The 17,025-nt window shown below is 52.9% G+C and overlaps 1 protein-coding gene across 13 annotated transcripts in view; it reads left to right on the top strand.

Annotated features, from left to right (window-relative positions):
- Window positions 1–4,486: 4,486 nt before the first annotated feature.
- Mtss1 (MTSS I-BAR domain containing 1) overlaps window positions 4,487–17,025 on the top strand; it is a 126,894-nt gene continuing 114,355 nt past the window's right edge. For 3 of the 13 annotated variants that reach the window (XM_040730577.1, XM_005082747.3, XM_005082749.3), the window contains exon 1: window positions 5,109–5,713. In XM_040730577.1, coding sequence (XP_040586511.1) covers window positions 5,642–5,713 — 72 coding nt within the window. In that variant the 5' untranslated portion in view covers window positions 5,109–5,641. Of the gene's footprint in view, window positions 4,773–5,102; window positions 5,714–17,025 lie in introns of those variants that run through there. The other 10 variants (XM_040730576.1, XM_005082746.3, XM_040730569.1 and 7 more) reach the window with 9 other exon arrangements.

Below are 17,025 nucleotides of genomic sequence, written 5' to 3'. Positions count from 1 at the left end.
AAGATAAACAACTCCACAAGGCTTCAGGAAGTTCCGGAAACTGACCAGACTCACTAGGCTCCTCCCAGCCAGAATAAGCAGTAAAAGCCGAGAGTCTCTCTCAGGTCACAGAGCTAAGCTGTAAAGAAGGATCTCAGCTGTAAAGAAGGTTCTGAGAGATGACCAGTTGCCCAGAAGAAGCCGAAACCAGTTGCGCTGCCTGAAGAGGCTCAGACCGACTGAGGCATGTGGGAAGGACACTCTCCAGCTGTAGAGCTGACTGCCGGCTGTGCAGTGTGCCCAGCTTCGTGAGCTGTCACCCGTGCTGGGGTGGACGCTGGTGAAGCAGCTGTCTTTTGAGTCATTTCTGCTCCTGTAAGTAACCCCTCAGCAGTGGTGCTATAAGTAGCCCCATTAAAACACACTGCTTGCCGGGCGGTGGTGGCGCACGCCTTTAATCCCAGCACTTGGGAGGCAGAGGCAGGCGGATCTCTGTGAGTTCGAGGCCAGCCTGGTCTGCAAGAGCTAGTTCCAGGACAGCTTCCAAAGCCACAGAGAAACCCTGTCTCAAAAAACAAACAAAAAAACGCACTGCTTTACCAAACTGGATTTTGGTTTGTCATGGGATCCTTATTTGGGATGAGCGTAGACATGTGTGTTCAGTGTCTCTCCTGGAAAAGCTGAGTCACATGGACACACATGCAGGCAATCCCTCATACTCAGAAAACAAAACAAACGAGACAGCTGAAGACGGATCCACCTAGGGAGCCACACCTGCGGTTATCTGCAGGTCTCCACAGGAACGTGCACAAACTGACACCTACACACACACAACACGTGTGTGTGCGAGAGGGGGGTAGTGTAAGAACCTGCACACGTGAGTGAGCTGTGAGGTGACAGAGCCAAATCTTTGTCACTTTTGCACAACTGTCTTAAGCAGGTCACACAACTGCCTCTAATGCACAAGCCCTTCTCAGTGGTCAGGGGTTTGCACTCTGCCTGGAGTCTCAATGCCATCCTGGAGGCCTCCAAGGACAGCAGCAGGCAGCAGCTTAGCATCAATTTGACACCATTCTAGGGCTTCTAAAGTCTCCCCAGGCTAGGAGTGAGGACCACAGCACAGTAGCCTCAGGCGGATCTAGTCAAGTGTAAACGGAGAATCTTTATATCATCTAAACGGGCTCCCTTTACCCCACTTTCGCAGCAGCATTTCTGTGGGTCTGAGATTATGTCAAAGTAAAAAATTAAAAGGCCGGGCGTTGGTAGCACACGCCTTTAATCCCAGCACTAGGGAGGCAGAGGCAGGCGGATCTCTGAGTTCGAGGCCAGCCTGGTCTACAGAGTGAGTTCCATAGCCTCTAAAACAATACAGAGAAACCCTGTCTCTAAAAACCAAAAAAAAAAAAAAAGGGGTGCAGGAAGAATAGATTAGAATATCAGTTGACCTAGAAGGATTTCTGCACAAACTGAATGTTAGTAGCAAAACCCAGAAAAATGTGTTTAATGCTATCCTATTTTTGTGAAATAAACAATGACAAAATCCATCCCCTCTTGTATATCATTATGAGGTCAGAATGAAATGTTTGTGGTAAGTTAAAAAAAAAATCAGAGCCTAGTTCCTGAACTGCTTTGAGGAAGGCATGGGTATGGGTTCTTGTTTTTTTTTTTTCTTCCCCGAGACAGGGTTTATATGTAGCTTTGAAGTCAGTCCTGGAACTCCCCTTGCTCTGTAGACCAGGCTGGCCTTGAACTCAGAGATCTGCCTGCTTCTGCCTCCTGAGTGCTGGGATTAAAGGTGTGTGCCTCATATTAGAATAGCCTGGGCTGGGTGATGGTGGTGCACGCCTTTAATCCCAGCACTCAGGAAGCAGAGGCAGGCGGATCTCTGTGAGTTCGAGGCCAGCCTGGTCTATAGAGCGAGTTCCAGGACAGCCAGAACACACAGAGAAACCCTGTCTTGAGGGGTGGGAGTGGGGAAAGAATAGCCTGGGAGGTTTTGAAAAGTCCTAAGAACAGGTCACAGCCCAGACCAATTAAATCAGACTCATACATGAGAGTCTGTTCTTGGGTGGCTTCAGACAGCCTCAGTAGCTGTCAATATACAGGGTTTGAGGACCAGCTGGGCAGACCCTGCTGGAGGGCCAGTGCTGAGGATCGAGGCTACGGTGTAGCAGTTTAAGTATTAGGCATGGATGCCCATGCCAGTTCTTGGAATATCGGGTGAGCAGAGAACTTCGTGGAAACAAGCTGACCCCACAGATCAAACAGCCTAATGGCTAGAGATCAAGAGTTAGAAGGGAATCACATTCTGAGCCATATTCACTCCTGAGCAGCTGGAATTCCTCAGACTAGTTCCTTCTCTACGGGGGTCATTGCAAACTGCTACACTGTACAAGGGCCTGGGTTCAATTCCTAGCGCCGAGAACGAAAAGTTGGAAAAAGATAACAAAGGGTTGTGCAGGAGGGACAGCTGTCAGTAAAGCGTTCACCTCGCAGGCAGACCCCGAGAACACACCAGAAAAGTGCTGAAGTGTTACCCCATGCATTTGCAATCTTAGCACCCAGGATGGAGACACAGGCAGGTTTCTGTGGCTCACTGGCCTGGCCAGCCAGCCTAACATACTCAGAGAATTCGAGGCCCGTGAGACGGTATGTCTTAAAAAAAAGTATAGTATACTTGAGGTTGCCCGTTGTCCTTTCCCGTTCTCCAAAATCACCCGTGGATGCACAAACACACACACCACCACCATCACCAAAGAACAACCAAGAAGCAGACACTCCACGTGTCTGTCCACTCAGCGCTTGAGGGAGCCGGGGGAGTTAGACAGATGCTCACAGTGTAGCCTGAAGCTGTCATTTCCCAACACCTCTCGAACCCAGGGCAGCTGGATTCCAATCTAAAGCTGCCCAAGGCTAGGTAATCCCAGTATTTGGGAGGCAGGTGCAGTTGAACTGCCAAGAGTTCCATTTTAGACTCTCAAGTTTAGAGTGAAATCCTCTCTCAAACAAACATGAAATGTGGGGCTGGGGGCTTAACTCTCAGTTGGTACCCTGTTTGCCCAGCAACAGGTTTGCAAAACCCGCCCCCCCTCCCCCAACCCCAGCATTCCATAAAACTGATGACTAGTGCTGTGGAGGTTTGCATGTGTAATCCCATCTGGGAAAGCATCCACAGGGACCTTTGCAAAGAGCTTCCTGGTGCCCTGGTCTCAAGAGAGGACAGCTAAGTTGCTAAGTTGGTACTCAACCTGGCTGAAGTCTAGGGAAAAAGGAGACTGCATACAAGAGCAGCTTTGGCAGACACTTCAAGGTTGAGCCAAGGTGGGTGGGGGGCAGTTGAGGGGTTTTGTTTGGTTTAAGACAGGGACCTCTAGCTGGTCGTTGGTGGCACACGCCTTTAATCCCAGCACTCGGGAGGCAGAGGCAGGCGGATGTCTGTGAGTTCGAGGCCAGCCTGGCCTACAGCCTCCAAAACAATACAGAGAAACCCTGTCTCGAAAACAAACAAGACAGGGACCTTTAGTCTCTTGGATTTGTCAGAAAACCGGGTTAGATTCCTTCCATCAGTAAAACGAGGGCGTTCAGTGACACGCCCTGTGTAAGGTGCAGACAACACCAAGCAGGCTTCTGTAGTCAGTGGGACAAAGCCAACACTGCAGGCCTGCAGCAGGTGCTTAGAGCCAGATCCCACGAGAGCCTTGGCAGGGCTTCTCCCTTTGTTGAGGATTTCCTGAGTGTTCGCTTCCCAAACATCTGATACTACTTTAAGCGTTTTTCATTCATTAGCCCCTACAAGGCTCAGAACGGCTCATCACCTAAGTGCCGTCTTCAGGTCTGGTTACGGAAGAGGAAACTGAGCCCCGAGGGCTAAGGCACCTTACTCAAGGCCACAGGGGTCACAGGTTGTAAACTGGAGCTTAAACCAGGCGGAGAGGCTCTCCAGTCATCTGGATCATTATAATACCAGTGACATTAACATCATAATAATGGCAATTCAGGAGACCCAACCACGTGTCAAGCACTAAAACGGGCCAGGTGAGGATGAGACATTTGCAAGTGAATGTTGCAGCCTCTCCTGGTGTCGGGGAGATGGGGTAGGGCAGCTGAGTTGAGCAGAGTGGCCTGAAGGAAAATGAAAACGTCAGCGATTTTGGTTGCAAGAGTTCGCTATCGGGCAGCCTTAAATTAGGATTTACTAAGCCCAAACAATGGGATCACAGCATTTGACTCAAGATTCTTTCAGTCAAGCTCGACACGGGCTCCATTTACTCGTTCTTCAAACGCTTAAGGGTCAAAGTTCAGTTAGGTGCCTGAAGTTCGCTTGCAAGTTGCCCATTTGACCCCCTACCAGGCTCTGGGGACCTCAGAAAGAGTGCCTCTGGAAGTGGAGCTAGGGGACACAATCACCAGGCCCCAATCCGCCTCAGTCTTCGGGGCCCTGCATTTAACCTCTCAAGGGGGCTTTTTACAGTTCCGGCAACACCGGCTTCAAATCCCTCAACATTCAAGCCGCACGCAGCCAGCGATCTGTGCAGACGGGTGACGAGGCGGTAGGAGCCCTGACGCACCCCGCATTTCCTCTGCCACAGAAGATCAATCCAGCATCCTGCAACTTTATCGAACCGAGCATTCCACTGCAGGACACTCCCCGGATGAACTCCCCTTGGTCTAGTCGCTGGCTCTCTGCAACCGTGAGTCGGCGTTGCAGTCCTGACATCACCGAAGAGGCCTCTCCTCCCAAGACTGCAGAAGCAGCAGCGGCAGCAGACTTCCCGCCCTGCTGGGAGCACCAGGTGCGGGGCTCGGGACTCAGCGAGCCGACCTTGCAGGTCCCCCGAGGGGCGGGGCCGGCTCCACCGCAAGCCAGCAGCCATTGTGGGCGGCTGGGCGCTGCCTCGCCCTCCCCACGCTGAGATCCCAGCCCGGGCGCTCGGGGCGTCCGGGAGACGCGCACCGGGCTCGCCCACCCTCCCGCCAGCCCTTCCCTGCGGCAGGGGCAGCACGCGGCTCCCCGCCGGCGCGCGCTCCCAGCCCCGCCCTCGGGCGGCGCACTCCCGGGCCGCGCGCTTCCGCGCTGCGGCCGCGCGCGCGCGTGCGCCCCGCGAGCGAACGTCCCCGGGAGCTCCGCCAAGAGCGAGCGCGGGGCCGGGCGCGCAGGAGTGAAAAGGAGGCGGCGGCCGCGTCTGCGAGCAACAGATCCGGGCGCCGCGAGCTGACCTCGTCCGCCGCTGGCCCCTTTCGCTCTCTCTCTCTCTCGTCTTTATTTTTGAATTTCGGAAACAAATTACATTTGGAAAACAAAAAATTTTCTTTTTCTAAATGGCGCTGGCCCCGGGTCAGCGGGCTGTGTTCTTTGCACCAAGATGGGCTTTGCCGTTTCCGTCGTGGGCACCCGTGGTGGCTTGATTGTCAGTCTCCGCCGGGCATCTTCGAGGCCGGGAGCCGAGCGCTGCACGTAGGCGGCTGGGCGTCCGGGCTTGTGGCTCGCGGGGCAGGCGGAGCGCGGTGGACCGCGAGCACCGCGTGCTCTCTGCACTGCCGGCGGCGAGCCGGAGGCGGGTGGCTCCCAGGGTGAACCCCGCGCCCGGGCTGTGCGAGCCCGGCCTCCCGTGCGCAGTGCCGCGGCCCCGAGAGCCTGTCCCATCCCCGCCGCGCCGGGAAAATGGAGGCTGTGATCGAGAAGGAGTGCAGCGCGCTCGGAGGCCTCTTCCAGACCATCATCAGCGACATGAAGGTAGGACGCCGGGGGCGCGGCCGCGCCGACCTCCCCGCGGGCCTTCCCCTCCCAGCACCGCGGCCACCTGCGGGAGCTCCGGGTGTCACCTGCTCCCCCGCCGCGCTGCTCCGGCGGCGCTGGGTCACCGGGCAGGCGACTTCCCGGGGGCCGGGGGGAGGGGGTCTGGTGCCCCTTGCCCACCCCTGCCTTCATTATCCCCGGGGGGCGACACCATCTTGTTCCTTTGGGGGCTGGGGACCCTAGTTCCAAGTGTCCCATTGTCTGTCCCCCGGGCCGGGTGTCTGCGACCCGCGGCGGTTGGACGCCCGGGCGGACACCTGACTCCTTGGCCCCGGGGTGGGGTGCTCGGCGCCTTGGTGGTGGTGGCTCCCGTAGTCCCCCCGACCTGGGAGGTTGGGTGGCAGGCTCGTTACCAGCGTGGCTTTCAGGTCTGCCTGGAGTGGGGGAATCTGAACAAATTAGTTATTAATTAGTATGTGGTCGAGCTGCCGAGGGTGTGCCGCGCGGTCCCCGCACCCTCCCCCGGGCCGCGCGGTGCACGAGTCCCCCAGGGGGTGGCGTTGGAGGGATCCCCGAAGCTGAGAGGCTCACAGCGGGAAGGCAAGGTTGAGGGTTCCCAGACAACTACCCCCGGCTCCCTGAAACACACACCCACACCCCGCTCTCGGCAGGCTTGTGTGTGTGTGTGTGCGCGCGCGCGCTTGTGTGTGTTGGGGGCGGGGAGCAACACCCTTGCTTTTTCCTGCAAAGGGTGGGACCGGAGATAACCTGATCCTCGAACGTGGGTTCTCTGGTGCACGGAGGACTCGGGTTACTCACGCTAATAAAATAGAGCCTGCTCCCGGAGCTGGCTGGAGGTGGGAATTGGGGGCGGCAGGGGAATTTTTTTTTCCAAGTGTATTTAGGGAGCTTCTCTTTGGCTCGAGGCCAGCCCCGGTCTGCCTCAACAGATCCGGGGAGGTGGTGTTTAATTAAAAGCTCGGCTTCCAAAAGAGTGTGCAGGTTTGGAAGGCTGTGCTGGCGAGTGGGTGTGGACAGCCCCTCTTCAGCCGCTGCCAGAAGCCTGGGGAAGCTTTTGTCTGGCGAAGTGTAAGGTTTGAAGAGGCCTTGGGCCTCCGGCTCGGACTTTGGGGGAGGAATGCTCAGCTGTCATGCCTGCCGCCTCCTTTTAGAACCAACTGCCACCTCACCCAGGGTGAACTTTGCCAAGGTGCCTCGTCCTGCTCATGTCCGTTTTGCAAGCTCGTGCCTTTTGTCAGAAACCCTGGTAGCCTAATCTGTAGCCGGAGCCCGCTCGCTCGCCCAGGAATGCCTCTAATCCAGTCGCTTGGAATGAGGTGGATCAGCCTTTTCAAAGGCTGCCTTTTCATCCCTTTGCCCTCAAGCCACACTGAATTATCCAAGTGTTCTTTTGAGCGGGGGCTGGCGCCCCTCTTGCACGCTGGTATTTATTGATGTCTTCCATTTCACCCACCCTATTAACGGTCACAACAAGATTTGGTTTGAGGTACACACTGTTGTGAGGAGGAGGAGGAGGTATTTGAGACGGGGCTTGGTAAAGATGCTTGTGTGTTTTTGGAGGAGATAATGATGTTTCCAGTCCCTGGATAGAAACGAGGACCCCAGGGATCTACACTGATTACTGACTTCAGTCCCTGAGTAATCACACCTGGGGTTTTCTCTGTCTTTTTGTTGTCTGGAACCAGGGTTCAGTTCTTTCCAGGAGGTGGTTTGGACCTAAAACCCTTCAGAAGGCATTCCTTCCCCAAGGGCGACAGTCACCCTCCACCTGCCCTCTCGCTGCCTGCTGTGGACTGTGCCTAGACATTTGTAGGAGCTTAAGGTGGAAAACCTCTTGTTATAGTCCTCAGAGTTGACTCTAGTTTCTTTCTCTTTGTGTTTGATAGATTTGTTCCCTACCCTTTGGGTAAACATTCTTTTTTTTCCTCATAGTATTTTTAGAATCGAGGTACAGTGGGAGATTACATTGTGCTTTGGGCTCTGAAGAAATTTAGGCTCTGGGGAGTAGAGGGATCGGTAATCCTATGCAGGTTGTCTGATTTCTTTCTAAGATGGTTTGAGTGTAAGGGGACTGCTAGATATTTTCATTGAGTGTTCTTCACGAGACTTCTTTATGGGTTGGGCAGCAGTGACCCTTCCAAAAGTGACAAGATTAAGTTGGGCGTTATAGGTTAAGCAGCAGATGATATATGGATATGTGGCGGCAGCCAGGAGGTCGGCATTTAGTGTCAGCTGGCCACCTGTCCTGGTGACCTTGTCCTTCTCATCTTTAAACTCACAACCAGCTTATCATATTCTAGGTCCCCTTTCTGTTTGCTCTGAGGGAGAAGCCATTTGGATTGTCATCTTGGTACCATTTTTATTTTTATTTTTTTTAAGGGATGTTTGAACTGGGGTGAGGAACGTGCTTTTTTGAGAGCGTTTGGGATTTCGTAATGTACAGCAGGAAGGGAGTCAGTTTCCTCTTTGGAGAAAAAAGAAAGATAACAGAAAGTGGAATGATTCCCATAATTCCCGTGCCTGCTGCCCCCCATCTAAAAGCGAAGAACCTCAAGACCCAGAAGAGCTGGGGTGGCCTCTCTGCTTTCCGCTAAGATTCTCCTCTGGCCTGAGTCCTGGGCCGGCAGGATGTGTGTTTATCCTCTTCAGGGTGAAGAAGAAACCCTCACTTTGCTTCCATTGGGGTCAGGCTCCAAGGAGAGCAGGCAGCAGCTGCTAAAAAACTTGCCAGTCCCTTGATGAGAGGAAACCTGCTTTTCCCCCTTAATTCCACCCAGCTGCGGTGGTGGTCCCTAATGAATGGCGGTGTGCAGAATCACTTACCGCTGTCTTCCCTGGAACCCACGTAAATCACCTGAAAGCTGCCTGCTGGAACTTAGTCCCAGAAGGAAAGGGAACTGAGTTTCCAGGGGCTGAGGTTGGGTTACCTGGGGGACTGGTCTGGAGGTGACTGCTGGCTGTCAAGGAGGTCCCAGAATCTTTCTTTCTATCCAAGTTCTGGGCAGAATTGGCTCTTAGGGAAACAAATTAGTATTGTTTGTTTTGAATCATTAGACCAGAATTTGACCGTGTTACTGTAGTTGCTAAGTCCCAGAGACTTTGCTAGCCAAATTTAAGAGTATCTCCCACCCCATAGCAGTCTTCTTTTAATAATTAGCTTTTTGTTTTTCTTTTTAAAGTTGGATGTTAGAAGCAAATATTTCCTCGTCCTTGTTGCTCAAGCATCCGGATTCTAGGAGCCGACTTGGCCCTGCTGCCGGGAGACCTTTGCCCTGGGTTCAGGGTTATGTAACATGGCTAGGCTGAAAATACCCAACCGAACCTTAATGCGCCATTCCATGCGCTGCTTTGGACAGGGGTGTCCTGTTACAGACACCTGTGCTGAGCAGAATGGGGGCCTTGTTCCCTTCCTCCCGACTGCCCCCACCTCCGCTAGCCAGCGGTACCTCTCTCTGAGCTCCTGTCTAAAGTAGAGCTGCCAAAGGGACATCTTGAATTCCACGGGGATATCTGCCCTCACTCACCATGGGGTGACAGTGTGGGTAGCGGGTCTTCTTGGACTCCTCTCTCAAAATGATACGGGGTAAAATGCTTCTCTGAAGTCACATAATGAAAAGCCAGCCAGCCAGGCAGCCAGGTACTGGGGCTCTGGGAAGGTAGAGACCAGCAGCTACACAAGGGCAGGGTGGACAGAGCCTGTGGAGGACAGATGGGCCCCAGGTTGGCTTTTCTCTTGGCAAATGGCTGTTTGGCCAGGGTTTTACAGCTTCCTCGTTTTGGGCCTGTGGGATCGGAAGGTGGAGATGTCCTAGGATTGACAGAGGGAGCCGCCCAGAGAGGGTGCCTCCTGTGGGGAGTCTGGGGGTGTGACTGTGGTCTTCCTTTGGAAACATGTCATTTTGGGGGCTTAGCATCTCCATGGGAAAGCCCCTTACAGATTCTGTTCGCTATAATTGCCGACCACTTGTTGCTGGATCTCCAGAAACCTTTGTGCTTGGAATTCCATAATCCACACAGGCCCAAGTAGAGGGGGAGGGGCTGTCTCCAGGTCATAGGTCGCTTGGAAGGAAGGGCGGAGTTCAGCTCTGGCCTGGTTCAGCCATCGCCTTCCCTAGGGCATTGCCTAGTCTTTTCTGTGATATTTTATCACTGGCCGTGTTGGACCAGCAAACTCTGCTGGTCAGCAAGTCAAACAGCCTCACCAGGTCCATTTGTACCCCACACGGATAGTGGACACTTGGAGTCGAGGCAGGGTGTGCCTTCCACAGGTCCCGGCTTCCCAGCTGCCTGCCTGCTTGCCCTTTGACCTCTTCTGTCTTATCTTGGGCTGTAAGGAAGAAAAGGGAGAAAAAAAAAAAAGCAAAACAAGTACCCACCCGTTCCACAGGCTCATTTGAGGTTTCTAAAATGCTTGGAGGGCGAAAGGGTTGGAACTATTGATCCATTAGACGCTTTACCGTCTGTATCTGAGCTGTTTCCATCTTTGCAGGCATGGGTGAGCGCTGGCAGGGTTCCTTCTGTGATGACAGCATTTAGAGGTTCCCATTGGGAAATGGAAAAATGAGATCATTTCGAGTTCCCCATTACTTCTTGAAATTGCCTGCAGGACACTTTCCCACTAAACCTACACCTCTTCGAAAATAAATGCCCTTCCCTGGAACAGAGGGAAGCCAGAGGACAGGTTTTGGATTCAGCCATTCAGAACACCAGGAGGACATACTCTTAACTTGGAACTGACTGATGCCCTAAGCAGTTTAAGTGGCATTTGCAGATTGTATTGCTGATACGGCCTTATTAAGTAGTGGACGGAGATACAAACAGTGAATTAATTGGCGGAGTACTCAGGAAGCCTATTGTTACTCGAGTGCTGCTGCTCTCCCTCAAGAGTAGATGCAGACTGCGGGTTTCATTTGAGTGTGTGCCACAGACACCCTCCACCCCACCCCGCACCTCAGAATCTATCCGGAACCTCTAACTCCCCGTTGGAAGGCCCTGGGGTGACTCAGTCTCCTCAGTCCTCAGCCCAGAGTGAGTAGAAGCGGCTGTGTTTTCCCCGTTGTGCAGGGGTGAGGTCTTTGATCGTGTGAGATGCTGTGGCATTGCCACCTGGTACGTAGTAGGGGCTCATTATTCAGTGTGTGTGGTGCGGGGCAGGCAGTGTGACAGGCCTGTATGTAGCGTTAGGTACGTAGAGTTTGTGTCCATGTCTACACTGTACGCTCTGCAGATGGGGAAGCTGGGCGTGGGGAGATGCAGTGCCGACCCCTTTGGCCCAGAGTGGAGCTCTTTAAGATCTTGAGGTATAGCCGGGCGGTGGTGGCGCACGCCTTTAATCCCAGCACTCGGGAGGCAGAGGCAGGCGGATCTCTGTGAGTTCGAGGCCAGCCTGGTCTACAGAGCGAGTTCCAGGACAGCCTCCAAAACAATACAGAGAAACCCTGTCTCGAAAAACCAAAAGAAAAGAACTTGAGGTATGGGTAGGGGCGTGGCGGTGTTTCTAGAGGATAACAGCTCATTTTCCTGAGCCCACCGGAGGGGTCACAGGCAGAACGAGGGCCTTCTCTCACCTGGAGGAGTGCATCTGAACCAAGATGCGTGTGGGGCGGATGTCTCCAATGCCGCTGTTACCTCTCCGGGACGGTTTAATTCATGGAGTATGAAGCGACGGTGGCTGGCCTCTGGTCCCCCCACTCATCAGTCGTACGGATAGACAGCTTTGTCAGGTCCCTTTCCTCGAGTGGAGGCGTGCAGAGTGGAGAAGCCTCGGGGGCCAGGCTCTTGGGCACCTTTACCTTGGGAACCTCCGCACTGGCCTTGGAGTCGAGGTGTCTGAGCCGGCCTCAGCTCTCCTAATCATACGGATTGGTTAGGTTCACCCAAAGTTCACATGACTCCTCAGAGGGAGCGAACTCCTTACCTCAGGCTCATTTTGTGTCCAGTCTCGGAACACGCCTGTAGCAGTGAGCTTTCATGTTTAATTACGTCCTGGTAGCCCTCCAGCTGGGGCTGAGTTGGGAGAGCCCTTGGCAGCGTTTTGGTGGGGGTCTCCAGAAAAACCACCTTCTTGCTCTAATTCTTGGCGTCCATGGCTTTGAGGGGATTTTCTTTCCCTGTCTTGCTTAAGTGGGGGAAGGATCAGTCGAGTGCCCTTTGAGCCGTGTGTCTTCTTACTTGATTTCTTTGCCTCAGAGAAGGGACAGAGTGGAAACGCTGGCTTGCCCCGTGCCAAGAGCGCCTGGGAGCTGGAGGTCGGCAGTAGACACTGCGACTCTCTTCCTGCCAGCCTGCCACATGGTGGGGCTCTGCTGAGGCTGCACAGTGGGTCTGCCCCCAGAGTAGGAGGTCTGGGCGTGTGTGTGTGCATGCGTGTGTGTGCATGGTGTGTGTGCATGCGTGTGTGTGCATGCGTGTGTGTGCATGCGTGTGTGTGCATGTGTGTGTGCATGCGTGTGTGTGCATGCTTGTGTGTGTGCATGCTTGTGTGTGTGTGTGTATATGTGTGTGTGCGCGCGCGCGCGTGCCCTGTGGGTGACGTGATGGGCATGGTTACGGCTAAGGCCACCAAGTGCCCTGGGTACCTGGGCCCTGCTCCCACAGTGTCTGAGTCAGTGCTGTGGGCAGCGTCTTAGTTAGGATTTTGAAAGTACCGGCTCACCAGGGTTGAGCATCACCGGCTATTGGGCTTTCCCTCACAGGGTTAATAGCTCCGTCACAGGGCGATGTCACCCAAGCACAAGAAAGAGCCCATTTAGATGCTTATGCTAGGATGTGAATAATCTGGTGTCACCTTGTTAGTTCTCAAGATAGTCAAAATGGTAAGTTTTGCTATCAACGTTTACATCCGTATTAAAAATTAAAATGAAAATGCAAGCTGGGCCGGGCGTTGGTGGCACACGCCTTTAATCCCAGCATGTGGGAGGCAGAGGCAGGTGGATCTCTGTGAGTTCGAGGCCAGCCTGGTCTACAGAGCAAGTTCCAGGACAGCCTCCAAAACAGTACAGAGCAACCCTGTCTCGAAAAACCAAAAATAAATAAGTAAATAAATAAATAAAATAAAATAAAATAAATAAAATGCAGCAAAATGCTAAGCAATTCCAGTAAAAGTCAACAAGAGCATGGCTAGAATTCCTGGCAGTTTATTTTTTATTTTTTATTTTTTTACTGTCCTTTAACATGCCTATCTAATAGGCTCTTCTGCAGTATGAAAGTTGTGAGTGTGGCCAAGGAACTGAGTTTTCAGTTGTATGTACTTTTAGTCAACTGCAGTCCTGGTGTCTGGGAAGTGAAGGAGGAGGGCCAGAGCTTCCTCCTGACAACTTCCTGGTCTGTTTGAGGGGGATGAGGCACCGTCTCACAAAACAACAACCAGCCCCACAAATAAAAGAACACTAACAAAGTTATTCTCTTAGCTGTTTAAGTGTCTACAGCACTGACCAGCAGAGATCTCACAGACACTAAGTAGTGCCCTTGTCTGGCAGGACACCTTCCTGGTCACCAACTGAGAATGGAGTGGGGAGGGGGAGGGCTTGTGTTGCTGGGCTATCTTTTGTGGCCCGCTAGGTTTTCTGAGTGAACTCCACCTGTCTCTATGGCTCTGGCCCTGCCCGTCTCCAGTACTGAGCACAGGTGGAGTCTCTGCCCCCTCCCGCGACCTGGCCCTATAGGGCTCCTCCCTCCCTCCCTCCCTGCCCGCCCAAAGCTGCCCTCTGGCCTGAGCTTGGGTGGCAGCCAGGCCCCCTACACTTAGCTCCAGCTGATTGGCCCGTGTGTGACTCCAGCTGATTGGCCCGTGTGTGACTCCAGCTGATTGGCCAGTGTGTGTCGTGTCCATGGCCCCTTTCTTTCCTGCCCCTTCTCCCCTGTTGAAATCATTCTCACACTCCAGGGTCCTCTTCTCAGGCCACTCCTCCTAAGAGCGGTTCTGTGAGGGCATTCTTGATAGTCTACCAAACAGTTACTAGTTTCTCTCTTCAAAAGTGGTTTTCTTTGAACCTGAAAGCCTGGTTCTGCCGTTTCTTGGCCTTGTTATTCTGGGCAAATTACTTTTCCTGAGCCTTGATTTTTTTTTCCCCCTCCTGTTTAAGTCTGCATAGTGGGATGAAGGGACAATAATCCTTCCATCAGGGATTGAAAGAGGAAGTAGATGTAGGGGGTCTGGTGTGAAACCCGGCAGATGAAGGCCCTTCGTGCCTGCCCGAGCTCCTGCAGGCCGTTTCAAGCGTCTGCAGTCTGTAAGTCCAAAATCTGAAACTTAATTGGGCATCAGTGTGACGACACTCCCCAAATTAGAGATTTCTGGACTTTCAGATTTGGGAAGTTATGCAAATTTAAATTACAACTCCTGACATTTGGAAACAAGCCTGGTCTCCAGCAAGCGCGCGCGCGCACACACACACACACACACACACACACACACACACACACACACACACACACACACACACTATTCCTCATGTTTCGGAAAAGTAAAAGATCACTCCTGAGTTTGATACTGCAATCCCCGTTCCGTTTCCACTTTCAGTATACAAATGACTTTGAAGAGCAGTGTGTGTTCTACAATCTGATGCTGGCTGGCTGGGAGAGATGGACCCCTCAACAAGCCTGTCACAGGTCCTGTCCTGAAGTTCTATACAGGAGTGGCAGGCAAGGCTCAGTCTTCACTGTGGCCACTCTACCAGAAGTCAGCAGGAGAGTTGCAGGGCATTGAGAAGACAGTCACAGAATGCCTTTGGTCTGGGTGACACCTGGCTGACAACCGAGTTTCATTTTACTTGTGCAGTACACATCTCTGTGGCCAGAGCTACCAGGCAGTAAATGCTTGACACTTAAAAACAGATTGATTTCCCCATGGCCCAGTTGGGTAGATACGGCTGTCCTTCCCAGTTTACAGACCTCGGAGCAGAGATTTAGCTGTTTGTGGAGCCCAAAGTCAGGCCCAGGCCGTGTGCCACCCTAGGCTGCCTCACGGTGAGTCATTTCAGAATTCCTGTCGTCTGGGGTGGGTGAATTCCATCCGTCTCCGATAGTTTCAGCGATGCTGCCACGATTCTGGATATCACACAGAATCTAGATTTGCCCCTGTGCTACTTCAGGAGGCTTTATGGGAGGGGCCGGTAGCTCAGCAGGTGAGAACGCTTGCTGTGCAAACTTGAGGAGCAGAGTTCAAGTCCTAGCGCTCACGGAAAACACTGGTCACATCTGCTCCTGTAACCCCAGAACTACTGGAGGCAGAGAGAGCCAGACACCCAAAATCTGTCTCTGGCCTCTTTGTGTTCTTGGCGTGTGTACCCACATGCGTCCTACACACACGAGAAGCTTTGAGGGGGCCTCAAGGGGGGGACAGGACCCAGCGATAGCCTGAAATTGAGCCGTTGACCCAACTTTGGTGTGTCTACCTTATCAGCAGAGAGACAGAGATGGGGAGTGATGGAGTCCAGTGTGGCCCACCTCAGGACACATGCTCTGCTTGAGCTCGCTCCAGAAGCCAGCCAGGAGCGGGGAGACCCCTGGCAGTGGGTGGATTAGTTTCCAGGGAGACCACGATTGCATTCTGAAGCTGGTCCCTGCAGCTCAGCCTGCTGCCATTAAGGAAGTCTTTGAGTTGGTTTAATGGTCGTCTCTTTGTTTTGAAGTGACTGTTTACTGAACCTTCAAAGCCAGTGCCACAGCAGGATGTGATGCGGCCCTGAATAATTGCATCAGGCACCCCCATAGGAAGCAGGTAGTGAGGAGCCTAGCCAGGAGCAGCCCGAGCATTGCAGGGAGGGCTGGGGTCACTCTGCAACCAGGAGGAGACCTGCAGGCCCATGGAACCTGGTTCCTGGGGAACTTGGCCTTTTGATGTTGTGCTGGCCCTAATTAGGAATATCCTAATTAAGTCAGAGGAGGCAGGCTTTTTTTTCCCCTAAAAAGAAAAAAAAAGCAAATGTTTTGAGAACATTTCATGAGGGATTACTTCTGAAAGATTATATAAGTTATATAAAATTAATGGAAGAAAACCTAGAAACTTCAATTAAGTGAAGTCAGCCATAAGCACCAATTACAAAGTGGGTTATGTTCTGGGGCTCACAAAAGCCCAGACAATTAAAGGGACCGTGAAACTTCCTTCTTTTCCTTTTCCCATGTGGGGAGTTACGTAAGCTATGCCAGGTTCCATGCGACTTTGTTTTCTATGTCCCTAGATTACACTGGGGACACATACTTGAACACCTACTGTGTGCCAGGTCCACCCTGAACTCCTAGGGATATAGAGCAGCAAACAAAACGGACGCAAATCCCTGCCCTTGGGACCTGCCATCTAGCGGAGTGGGCGACACATACGGGATCCATAATTGGCACCAGTAATTCTTCCAACAAAATAATTTTTATTATTATGATTTATTTTATGTGTATGGGTGTTTTGCGTGCCTGGTGCTCTGGGAAGAGGTCATTGGATCCCATGGGGCTGGAATTACAGACAGTTGTGAGCCCTTCTGTGGGTGCTGGGAATTGAACCTAGGTCTTCGGTAAGGGCAGCAAGTGCCTCTAACCATTGAACCGTCTCTCTAGCCTCAGCTCTTACATGCTAAAAGGAGCCCGTGCAGTGAATGGCGCATCAGAACGGTGTGTCTTTTCAGTGGTGAGGGAGAGTCTCCCGGAAGGGGACATGAGTGACAACCACTGTCAGTGAAGAAGGTTCTGGTTCAGCTCGTGCAAAGGCCCTGAGGTGGGCAGCCAGCCTGCCTGAGCTGCGCTTGGGCTGGGCCAGTTGTTCCCTGATTGAGGCGACACTGCAGGGAGTCAGTTTCTGCAGCTTGGGATCTTCTTGAAGGGTTTATCTGCGGCCTGAAGGAATGCGCTTCTCGAAGCTTCTGGAACCGAATGTCTCACAGAGCCCGTCTCTGCTTACATTCCTGTGTGTGAGCACTCAGCTTCTGGAGTATTTCCACTGACATGTGGACCTCAGTGACAGGAGGTTTCCACGGGCTTCCGGAAGGGCTTGCCATATTATCTCTTGCTGTGGTCCTCCAGTCTTGCTGTCTGCGTAGTTTTGAGAAAGCAAGAGTGCAGATTCCAAGGCCCGCCCTTAAATTCCTTGTTGATCTGGGGTGGGGCCCAGGAATTTGCCCTTTTAGCAAACCTTTGCCCATTCTCTCTAGGTTTCGTAGGGATTGCAGTAGGGGCCAGTGGGAGGGGCGCTCAGGCCACCCTGAGCTGCCAGAGGCTTCATGAAGAGGGTCTCCCTTGTTTGTGTGTTTCATTCCACCATGGATATGTCTGGAATATACCCCAGGTGGACATATTGAGTC

The sequence above is a fragment of the Mesocricetus auratus genome, unplaced genomic scaffold (assembly GCF_017639785.1).
Source record: "Mesocricetus auratus isolate SY011 unplaced genomic scaffold, BCM_Maur_2.0 Super-Scaffold_100023, whole genome shotgun sequence".
Taxonomy (NCBI): Eukaryota; Metazoa; Chordata; class Mammalia; order Rodentia; family Cricetidae; genus Mesocricetus; species Mesocricetus auratus.
Note: the sequence above shows the minus strand (reverse complement) of the source record. Positions and strands in the feature narration are given on the sequence as shown.